Source organism: Aotus nancymaae, unplaced genomic scaffold, assembly GCF_030222135.1.
Source record: "Aotus nancymaae isolate 86718 unplaced genomic scaffold, 86718_ANA_hifiasm-v0.15.2.pri h1tg000032l_0, whole genome shotgun sequence".
Classification (NCBI taxonomy): Eukaryota; Metazoa; Chordata; class Mammalia; order Primates; family Aotidae; genus Aotus; species Aotus nancymaae.
In genome coordinates, this window is record NW_026988445.1 from 27,523,228 (window position 1) to 27,535,410 (window position 12,183).

At 37.3% G+C, this 12,183-nt stretch overlaps 1 protein-coding gene across 10 annotated transcripts in view; it reads left to right on the top strand.

Moving 5' to 3' along the window:
* The window catches only part of SDCCAG8 (SHH signaling and ciliogenesis regulator SDCCAG8), a 240,350-nt gene that overhangs the window by 70,622 nt on the left and 157,545 nt on the right, over positions 1–12,183 (top strand). For all 10 annotated transcript variants that reach the window (XM_021666931.2, XM_012443692.3, XM_012443691.3 and 7 more), the window contains 2 exons: positions 8,410–8,544; positions 11,609–11,725. In XM_021666931.2, the coding sequence (XP_021522606.2) occupies positions 8,410–8,544; positions 11,609–11,725 (252 nt within the window). The remainder of the gene's footprint in view (positions 1–8,409; positions 8,545–11,608; positions 11,726–12,183) is intronic.

Below are 12,183 nucleotides of genomic sequence, written 5' to 3' on the forward strand. Positions count from 1 at the left end.
ATATGAAAGATTTAAAATTTTGTCCAAAAAGTGATGGAAAGCCATTGAATGACTTTAAATTGGTCAGTGTCACGATGCCATTTATGTTTGAGAAGAATCATTTTGTCAATAGATTGGAAGGAGAAACAGAATAGGTGCCTGGAGATCAGCTGGGAGGTGATGATCATAGTCCAGGTAGGAAGTGATGGTATCTTGAAAACATTTCTTTAAGGACTATTTCAAATCACTTGTTCCTCTCAAATTCTCTATAAGACAGCTTTTCCCCTTATTCTCAGCAGAGAACCTTACTTACTTAACAAAGAAAATTGAAGTCATTAGGTGTTAACCACCTCAACTATTTATCTTCCGCATGCCTTAAAATACATTTTCACCTGGATTCCAACCCAGTCTGAATGGGAAAGACTTCTTCCTGATCCTTTCCCCTTCCCGTGGGTCCCATCTCCTTTCACCCCTCCAAGGAGCTCATTCCATTTGTCCACTCCGCTTTTCTGAATCAATCTTTGCTTCACTACAGTCTCTTTCTTATCATCAGGAAAATACTTTCAAATGTCTCTTACTGTTGAACGAAACAATCTTTCTTCTCATCTGTGTTTCTTAATTTTTGCTACACAAGAAGTTCTAAAAATCCGATTGTCCAAACAGTACCCCAAACCAATGACATCAAAATGTCTGAGTAGCATCCAGGCGTCGGGATGGTGAAAGCTACCCAGGTGGTTCCAATGGGCAGCCAAGGTTGGAAACCACTTCAGTGATTCTATCTCCCTCTTTAACTCTTTCTCTTAGTGGTCAAGTTTCTTGAAGGATTTGTCCATACATGTTGTCTTTATTTTGTCTCTTCTCTTTCACTCTTCAGCCCACTGCATTTCAACCTCTGTGCCACAGCCAATGAAATTACCATTGCTATGTTCACTAAAGAGCTGCTTGTGCTGTATTTGCTGATTTTTTTTTTTGTAGTCTTACTTTCCTTAAAAGGTACTTTTTCCTTGATTTCTCTCAATTCACATTCTTGATTTAGGAGAACGATGATGTATGTCTTTTACATTACTCTGAGTTTAAAGTGCTTTGAGGCAAAGAAGGAGACCATCCAGAAAGCAGCTTGATAGAAGGATCTAGAGTTTAGCAGGGAGCTAAAGATTTAGGTGTCTTTAACAGTACTATGGCTTTAATTCCATATATAGCTTTAGGAACTAAAGCTTCAGGACTAAAGCTATTTGATTTCTAAATCTTTAACTGTATACTGAGCTCCAAAACCAGCTTTACTTTCCACCTTCCCTATCCCAGTAGACCCACTATGCATTCAGTTACCCAGCATAGAAATCTCGCCACCCTTTTCTCCCTGCTCTTTCTCACGCCACAAATCTTATCATCACCAGGTTCTAAGACTTAAGACCCTAGGCATTTACATTGCCCTGTCTCCATCCTGCTGCTCCCATGTCTCATCCTTGGGTGGTTCCTATGGCCCCTGTGGTGTCCTTGCCTCCAGTCTCACCTTCCTCTCTGTTCTCCAAACCACAGCTGGGATGATCCTTCTCAAGTGAACATCTCAATACGTCAGTCTCTTAATCCTTTCACGTCTCCCTGTAACCCTGGATAAAATTTAGGATCCTTTAGCATAGCATAATGACTCTACAATATTCTTTCTCTCTTTGGCTCTCCAGTCTTACGTTCCTTCATTTTTCTACTTTGCACCCTCACCACACTGACTGGCCTACTTGTACTTCCCCAAGCATGAAAATATGCCCGTCTTCCATACTGGTTTTTTTTCAGTGCAGGATTCTGTATGTGCTTTGCCCCCTGCCTAGAGGAATCTTCCTCTGCCCTCTTTAATGGATTCTTCAGAGTTGTTTGTTTGTTTGTTTTTGAGACAGGGTCTCATTCTGTCACCCAGGCTGGAGTGCAGTGGGGTGGTCGTGGTTCACTCAGCCTCGACCTCTCGAGCTCAGGTCATCCTCTTACCTTAGCCTCCCAGATAGCTGGGACTACAGGAGTGTGCCACCATGCCCCACTAATTTTTTGTATTTTTTTGTAGAGACAAATTTTTGCCATGTTGCCCAGGCTGATCTTGAACTCCTAGGCTCAAGCGATCCACCCTCCTTGGCCACTCAAAGTGCTAGGATTATAGACGTGAGCCACCTCACCTGGCCCAGGGTTTTTCTTGGTACCACCTCCTCTCAGAGCCTCCTACAGCTGAATTGGGGTCCTCTCCTATGGTCTCCCATAACTCAATTTATTACAAATTTTTGTTGAATAGTTTGCCTTCCCTAATTCAGTATGAGTCCTTTGCATGTAACATCCTCATTGCCTGGCACATTCCTCTCATATAAAATGTGCTCAGTATATGTTTGATGAATGGAAAAATTGGAAAGGTATGGCTAAAATGCTGAGAGTTCAGAGGATCAGAACTGATCGTCTGCAAGAGATCATGGAAGGCTTTGCGAAAAAGATGGCGTTTTAATGGAGCTTCCAAGAATAGGTAGGGTTTAGAAACGCAGAGTATGGGGGAAGGAATGCTGCCTGTAACCAGTCTGAATGAGACATGGAAGGGGGATGAAGCTGTGAGTTGAGTGTGTGTGAGAGAGAATGGTATCGATAGCAAAGACTGGCTATTGTTCACACCTAGGAAATTTTTCTTTTTTGATTGTTTGCTGGAAACTATTTGCCTTGCGGAGTAGTTTAGAAGTATGTGATGAGGATTCCTGATAAGAAAGGAAAAATGAAGGCTGAAGTGTACCTGGCAGTGTTCCAGGTGCTTTCATATGTGACAGAACCTCTCTCTTCTACTGACAGTTTCATGAATAAAGGTGGTGACAGAAATGCAGCACATTTTTTATTTATCATTTATTTACTTATTTTTAACTTTTATTTTACATCCAAGGGAGTACATGTGCAGGTTTTTTACCTGGGTATATTGCATGACGCTGAGGTTTGATTTACAGATTATCTTGTCACCTACCCCATGAGCATAGTATACCCAGTAGTTAGTTTTTCAGCCCCTGCCTGCCTCCCTCCCTCTCCTCTCTAGTTATCCCCAGTTTCTATTGTTGCTATGTCATATCCAGGAGTACGTAATGCTTAGCTCCCACTTGTAAGTGAGAACATGCAGTGTTTGATTTTCTGTTCCTGCATTAATTCAGTTAGGACTGTGGCCTCCAGTTGCATCCCTGTTGCTGCCAAAGACCTGATTCCATTCTTTTTTTATGGCTGCATAGTATTCAGTGGTGTATATGTACCACATTTTCTTCATCCAGTCCACTCCTGATGGGAACCCAGGTTGATTCCATGTCTTTGCTATTGTGAATAGAGGTGCAGTGAACATGTGAGTACATGTGTCTTTTTGGAAAGACAGTTTGTTTTCTTTTGAATATATACCCAATAATAGGATTGCTGGTAGAATGATAGTTCTGTTTTAAGTTATTTGAGAAATTTCCAAACTGCTTTCCACAGTGGCTGAACTAATGTGCATTCTATCAACAGTGTAAAAGTGTCCTTTTCTCTGCAGCCTCACCAGGGTCTGTTGTTTTTCAACTTTTGATTAATAGCCATTCTGACTGGTGTGAAATGGCATCTCGTTGTGGTTTTGATTTGCATTTCTGTGATGATTAGTGAATTAGTCTGTTCTCACACTACTGTAAAGAAATACCTGAAACTGGTGATTTATAAAGAAAAGAGGTTTAATTGGCTCACAGTTCTGCAGGCTGTACAGGAAGAATGGCTGGGGAGGCCTTAGGAAACTTTCAGTCATGGTGGAAGGGAAGCAGGCATGTCTTCTGTGGTTGGAGCAGGAGGAAGAGGGAGGAGGGGGAGAGGCTACACATTTTTAAACAACCAGGTCTTCTGAGAACTCGCTATCATGAGAAAAGTGAGGGAGAAACCTGCCCCCATAATTCAATCACCTCCCACCAGGCCCCTCCCCCAACACTGGGATTACAATTTCATGTGAGATTTGAGTGGGGACAGAATTCCAAACCATATCATTCAGTAGTGATCTTGAGCAGTTTTTCATATGTTTGTTGGCCCTTTGTATGTCTTCTTTTGAGAAGTGTCTGTTCATATCTTTTGTTAGTTTTATAATGGGGTTGTTTTCGGCTTGTTCAATTGTTGACTTTCTTTATAGATTCTGGATATTAGATCTTTGTCTGATACATAGTTTGCAAATTTTTTCTCCTATTCCGTAGGTTGTCTGTTTACTCTGTTGATAATTTCTTTTGCTGTGCAGAAGCTCTTTAGTTTAATTAGGTCCCACTCATCAGTTTGTGGGTTTTGTTGCAATTGCTTTTGAGAACTTAGTCATAAATTCTTTCCCAAAGCCCATGTAGGAAACACCCAGAATGGTTACTTTTTGTATATGGTGAAGGGCAGGAGTCCAGTTTCATTCTTCTGCATATGGCTAGCCAGCTACCCAGCACCAGTTATTGAATAGGGAATCCTTTCCCTGTTGGGCATTTTTGTCCAGTTTGTCAAAGATCAGATGGCTATATGTATGCAGCTTTATTTCTGGATCTCTATTCAATATCATACATTTCTAAGCTAGAGTCTTTAAGTTGATTTTGTCTTTAGTAAGCCTTTGCTCACATTTGATCTTAAGATCCTGCTTTAAATAAAGAGCTGACAGTGGTCGTAGCACTGAGGTCCCAGCTCTCACCAGGAAATGCCAGAAAGTGGCTTTGGAGGAAAAAGATTTTGAGTTGAATCCAACTTGACCTTTGTGTGACCTTGAACAATTCACTTAACCTCTCTAAGTTTCAGAGGAGTAAATAAAGTTTATAATATATCAAATAATTGATAGGATTAAATGAGATAATGTTTAGATAATATCTAATGTAATGCCTGACTTACTGTGGGCACTGAATAAATTGTAACTTGTGGCTATTCTTGTTTTAGAGAAAGAGAAGGAGCCTTCTTGGCCCTTTGTGTTAGTAAAAGCAGACAAACTTTTTTGTAAAGCCCAGCTTAAAACTTTTATTTATTAGTTTGAATGAACTTGGACAAATTAGTTTTCTGAATCTCATTTTTTCAAATGAAACTTAATTCAATATAATTCCTTCTCTAGGGGATTTAATTATTTATTTATTAGAGACAGGGTCTCACTGTGTCACATAGGCTGGAGTGCAGTGGTGTGATCATAGTTCATCATATCCTCAAACTACTTGGCTCAAGCAATCCCCTTGCCTCAGCCAGGACTACAGGCATGTGCCATTGTGCCTGGCTAATTAAAAAAAAAAAAAACATTGTAGAAACAGGGTCTCACTATATTGCCCAGGCTGGTCTTGAACTCCTGGCAGTCCTCATGCCTCAACCTCCCAAATTGCTAGGGTCCAAGTGTGAGCCACGGCACCCAGCCTTTCTCAGGGGATTTAAAGAGAGAATACATATCATACTGCCTGACACAAGAACATAATTTTTTTTTAAGATGGAGTTTTTTGCTCTGGTATCATCTCAGCTCACTGCAACCTCCACCTCCTGGGTTCAAGTGATTCTCCTGCCTCAGCCTCCTGAGTAGCTGGGACTACAGGCACCTGCCACCACGCCTGGCTAATTTTTGTATTTTTAGTACAGACAGGGTTTCACAATGTTGGCCAGGCTGGTCTTGAGCTCCTGACCTCATGATCCACCCGCCTTGGCCTCCCAAAGTGCTGGGATTACAGGGGTGAGCCACTGTGCGTGGCAAGAACATAATTTAATAGGGTGACTGACCAATTAATCATAACATTGTAAGTGCCAGGTAGTTAAAGTTAGTGCTAGAATAAGCACTCCTGCTTTCCTACCAGTGGGAATACTTGTGAAACTTACAGATTTTCTTTCTTTTCATGTATTTTTTTTTTAATTTCTCTCTTACTTTTCTTATTTAAAAAAAATTCCATTTGTGTGTGAAGCTGTTGGAGAACAGATGCCTTCTACCTACACGGGTTTGAATCATTCCCCCGGCACTTGCTGTGAGTTTGTGTGTTATCTTCAATAATGGTCCTCGGTTGCACTGAGCACTCAGGTTTGTCAGTTCATTCAGTCATTGATCATATATTTACCGAGCACCCGCTGAGGTCCTCACATTTTCTCTATTGCTTTCCTTGACAGTATTCATTGTGAAAATACTTAATTCTTGTATCTCTTGTATAGGGAGTACAGATTCATACCGTGTTCAATACACTAGGGACTGCTCTGCAGAAATTTCTATCAACCTCTCCCAACCTGGGTGTCCTTGTCTCTTCCTTGCCCCTGTCAAAGTTTAAAGGACTTACCTGATGTCAACGTCCTGGACATCCAGCAGTGTTGCAGCTGTGTCTGTGTTACTTCTGGCCCTGCAACAGATGTGGATGGAGAAGCTCCTGCCGTGTAATGTTGACTTCCAGATGGTGGGCGTGGGGAAAAAGAAGGTGTGACAACAGGAGGGGAGACCTCAGAAAGTGGGTGACAGGAGGTAGCAGACAGGTAGTGGGCAAAGGAAGGAAATGATGGGTGGCAGAGGGAGGAATCATAAGGAAGAGATTTGTGACATGCCTTATAAGAGAAATGGACTAGAATTTATAATTAGCAAAATAAATGCCAGTATATTTACTTCAAAAAACCACACAATGTTAAGATGTTTACCATCAGTTATGTATGTCCACATAAATAAGTAAAATATGATTTTTAGTAGCTGGTAATTAAAGTTTGTTGCTATTGTATGGTTCCAGAAAAGGTATAATTACACATTCATAATATATATGCTCATGAACTGGAAATTTTAAATTAAGAAACTAAATTGATGTTTTTGATTTGTCATATTTAACTCCTTTTCAACTTTAGGTTTAGATTCTAATGTGCCCAAGAATACTTTGTAGTTTGTTATTAGTAAAATGAACTGTGTGTGAAAATTAGATTTGTAGACAATTCTTTGATCATAGGGACATGTAAACAACCACAAGTCAAATATGCAATTCTTTACTATCTTCAGAAAAGTTAACTAACACATCCGCCTAAATTAGAAAATAGTTACGAGGCTCATTACTTTGATAGGATCAACTTTAACTAGTTCTGTAGTTCATAGGCAGACACCTGTCTTCATTGTATTGATGTAAGGGTCTTAATTTACTAAACCTTTGGTTCAATGTTGATTTTATCATATAATTTTAGTAACTGATTTTAGTTATAAAACTGAATTCACATCCTTGTCAGTGTAGAACGGTAAATTTCAAACAACAATGGTAAATTTTAAACATCATTATTTAAAATTTGTCACCAGTTCTTGTTTTACCAGATAAAAATTGATAGGTATTCCTTTATGTTTTGCTGCTTTTACATTTTAAAAAATGCCAGTACAAATAAGAAATTAAGAACCTAGAAAATTTTGACTTCCTGGAACAGAACAAAATGTAATTGCAAACCAAAAACTATACAGAATAAACCTAAGATCTTGAAAGTATTTCTAATCTTGAGAAGAAAAACTGAGAACCTAATATCCATAGAGTCCCTTGGAAAGTCATTTATTCTAATTATTCATTCATCAAACATTTGGTACCTCTTGAAGAACATGCTCTTGAGGAACTTCTCAAATGAGGAAACAGACAACTAAGAACAGTGGGATGAGTATTGTGGTAGAGATACGCAGAGGTTAGGGTGCGACGGAGGTAGATACACAGAGATTTAGGAGCACATGCCATAGTGATATTCAAAATATTAATCACTACGGCATGGGAAACCATCAGTGAGAAGGGACACAGGCTACAAGCAACAGGCATAACTGTCCCAGTGCACACTGGGACAGCTGAATATCAACCCTGAACATGGGAGGAGCTGCCTATTTTGTGCTGGAAACTGGAGTCAAGGAAGACTTCCTGGAGGAGAGGAGATAATGGCTGAGCTGAAACCTATTGGAGAAATGAGGGAGAACCAGATAATGGAAAGGATAGGTGGGGTTTTACCAACAAAGGGAACTTCACAGAGCCTCTTTGTTGTTGGTGTGGGGGGAAGTGTAGTGGGAGTCACAGCAGATCAGTTGCTCTCTCTAAATAACTTCTTCACTCTTCGCTCTTCCAATCGCTCCTTTTATGCCCTGCATGTGGAAGAAGGCTTTAAGAGTTGTCTGATTCTTCTACATCTCCTCTGAATGTATTTATGGCGCTCTGTTCCGTAACTTACTTGGGTGTTCGGTATCTGTCACTTTAGGGTTTCAGCCAAAACTTTGATTTTATCATCTAGTTTTACGTGTTTCAAAATGAGATTAGCGATCAGGGGAATGAATAGTAGAGAAGTAGGAGAAAACTACATATTTTAATTCACTGGGCATAGGTGAGTAGAGGAGGTAGAGAAATGAACATACCCAATCCACAGAGAATGGCAGTGATTATACTGAGAAGCTATTAATTCAAGAAAGCTTTAGTATTTGTTTTGTCAGATGACATTATTGTTTAGGACCTTTGTTTTCCCTTACAGATGTTGCTCCTGTCTCAGAATATTGCCCAACTGGAGGCCCAGGTGGAAAAGGTTACAAAGGAAAAGATTTCAGCTGTTAATCAACTAGAGGAAATTCAAAGTCAGCTTGCCTCTCGGGAAATGGATGTCACAAAGGTACAGAGAGAAATTTTAGTTTAATAGTTACTTAAGGAACTATTTTCTTTAAATTTTTTTTTCCTGATGTCCAAAGCTCTTATTATTATCATGAAGAAGTTTGGAGCAGAAAAGTTTTGTGATTTCAAGAATAATAAAAGGCTACCTAATGATTACTCAGCAAACGTTCATTTACTGTATGCAGGCCCTTAATGGGTATTGCATGTACAGAGATGAATTAGACACAAGTAATGTCCTCAAAGAACTTAAGGGTTAAGTGGCAGAGACAGACTTATAAATAAATAAGAGTTACATTACTTTAATTATTGAATATTTGATAAACCTTATTTTTCTAAATTAATTAGGAATGCCTTGTTTTTGCCATAGATAGCATAGGGTTGCTGTTTACAATAATTGCCAAGGACACATATTTACAACTTAAAAGTTATGCTTAACATAAAAAATCTTCCACTTCTATTCCTTTTCAGACCTAGTCATTAAAATAAAGATTCTAATACTACATGATCTTATTTTATACTTTGAAATACTACATTGTCTGTGCTGTGGGTGTCACTGGCTTGTGAATCAAGAACTAAAATGTTTAGTGGTCTTTACTGGCAATGATTAATATGGAAGGTACATATTTTAAGAAATACTAGTAGTCCATCTAGATTTCAATAGTTAATGCTTTAAAACTAAGAAACCAAATATGGGCATGTGTAATGTAATAAATGAAATTAATTTATTTTTTACTGCTAAATACACAGGTGATTTGCTTAAAATACTCTTTCCATATTGCCTTTTATTACTTGACGTATTTTCCTAAGTTTTGACATATTTGTAATGCCATTGTTGCTCTATAATTCAGTAATTAAAATTATTTTTTCCCCTTTTTCTTGAGTTTCTGTAATTCTCCATTTGCTTTGAAGCGTTCATATTAGCTAATGTAGAAGTTTAAGAAGCTCAAATTTGCTGATCAATGTGATGTTTTTGTGTGGAGATGGGGTGGAAGTGAAGAAATTAGTTCAGAAGGATAGAAATGCTTAACCTAGATTTGTGGGTGAAGCTATGATAAGACAATTTTCAGTTGGTAACAGAGAGACAACTTTCTGTTGAAATGTGGTACAGCAAAGAGAGTTCTCTGTCTCAAGAACTATCCGAAAGGACTTACACGTCAGAAGAGTGATTAGACTAAATTGCCTTGAAGTTGTTTCCACCATGGAGATAATATAGTTCTAGTTCAATGTAATGTGTTAATTTAATATTAAATAGAATTTGAGTGTTATGGATAAACTTAGCAAATGCTGAACTGAAAGTAGGAAAGCAGGGAACTTTAGGAGTAAAATTAAGGGATGAAATAATTTTAAATAAGACCTGATGCTTAAACATTTTTTATATAATAAGTTCGTATTGGTGTTGAGTTTTAAACATCATAGTTGTATAATGGTGGTCTTCTGATATTATCAGCTGGGGGTTTTATTCCATTTTATTCCTAGATATACATAGGAATATTGAAGAATTGGGAAAGAAAATAAAGTATGGCTCCTCTAATTTTTTTCCTGTCACTCTGAATTTTTAATTTTATTTAGGTTTAAAATTAATAGCTTTTATAAATTTAGAATTTTTGAAATGGGAAGAGTAAACTCTCACACATTGAAGCCATTTGAATTTACAGTAGAATTTTTAATAACCTCATTATTGCCCTAGCTTTCTGAGGGCCACTGGGGAGAAGGAAGCCTATTGGCTTTTTCTCCTGTGTTGTCACTATAGCTTTTAAATGTAGATTATTTTTTAAATTACTTTTTACGTTCTGTTTTATTTGTTTGGAGACAGGATCTTATTGTGTTGTGCAGGCTGGAGTGCAGTAGCTATTCACAGGCACTAGCACAGCAGTCTACAGTCCTGAACTCCTGGGCTCAAGCCACCCTTCCGCTTCAGCCTCCAGAGGTACTGTGACTACAGGCATGCGCTACCATGCCCAGCTTAAATGCATATAGTTTTTATACCGTAGTATATTCTAATACCTCAGTAATGACGAAACTGACTTATGAAGTTTCCAAAATCATCATTTTTGGAGAAATATCAAAATTGAAAAGTTTCAAGAAAGCATCACCATTAGATAATATATTATTTTTAAGAGCCATATATTTGTAAATTAGAAGCAAATTTAGCAGACTTGTACATTAATTGAACTCTCTATAGGTTCTCAGTTATCTCAAAAGGCCCATAATTTGCTCGTTTAGATTTATCTGCTAATTACACTTTTTGAATATATATCTGTGTCTGTAGCAGCCCTAGATTGGAAAAAATAAATAAAACAAAGTTCTTAGTGTCAAGTGTAAAGGATAATATGCAATACTTTTAAGATGCTATGTATGTTCATTATTGATGCTATATTACAATTATTTCATTTAAAAGCATATTTTTCTTTTATATTGAATGTTACAGTTATAAGTGCATAGTGTGCTTAGTTCCAGTCTATGTTTTTTTGCCAGAAAAATCTTCCTTGACTTGAACACTTGGGATTGTGTATAAAAAGATGACATTATCTGCAAACCTTGCAGTAAATACTGGATACTACAGATATACATATCAATAGTATGTCTGTTAGCAGAGAAACATTTCTTTATACATTTCCTTTTTAAAGGGCATAAGTGATGAAGTCTTTAAAAGAAAACTTTATAATATAGAGTGACTATTTAACCATAACCATGTGAATGAATAATAACATAGCTTAACATTTTAACTAACTTTACCTATTTAAAAAGTTAGATGATAGTGCATTTTGGTTGATAATAAGCAATTGAAACTGTTATTTTATATAAAATAATCTTGGGCACATTACTTAAATTCCTTACTTATGCATTTATTTATCTGTACTTTGAAATTGTTAAAATCAATAATCCCTGACGTTGCTTCTGAATCTTAACAGGCTACATTTGAATATTCTAGTAGAAAATGGCATTCTTAGAAAAGTTTTGTTGTATTTTATCTATATGACCTCTAGGGGGCACCAAAAGATTTAATAGCAGGCATTGCCTGGTAGATTCCAGCAGGTAATCATCCAGTTTTTACAATCTAACAGGTGTGTGGAGAAATGCGCTATCAGCTGAATAAAACCAACATGGAGAAAGACGAGGCAGAAAAGGAGCACAGAGAGTACAGAGCAAAAACTAACAGAGATCTTGAAATTAAAGATCAGGTAAGAGAGGACACATCATAATTGCAGCAATTATAGATATAAGTAGCATTCTTTCTCAAGTTGATGTTGTTTTATTCCTGTTATTTATTTGTATTATTTCTAACTAATGGGATGATCCAGTTTATACTGTTAAGAAAATTTCTTTTATAGTTGCCTAAAATTATCACCTTTCACATGAAATGTTGAGAATACAACAGCATGCATATAAAATTCCAATCTGACAGGTCATAAATATACATTTGGTTATGTGTATCTATTACTTACAAAAGTAAAAAGAAATGTTCTAATGCACAGTTTGAACCTAAAATATACATACATAAAGTTCTTGAAAGATGCCAACTTGAATCCAATTTTAAATGAAAAAGTTTAAAATTCGTAAGATGAGATGAGTTGATATGTAAATATGTCAATCAAATTGATTGTTGGCAGAGTGAAACCAGTTTTAGCTAAGATAACCA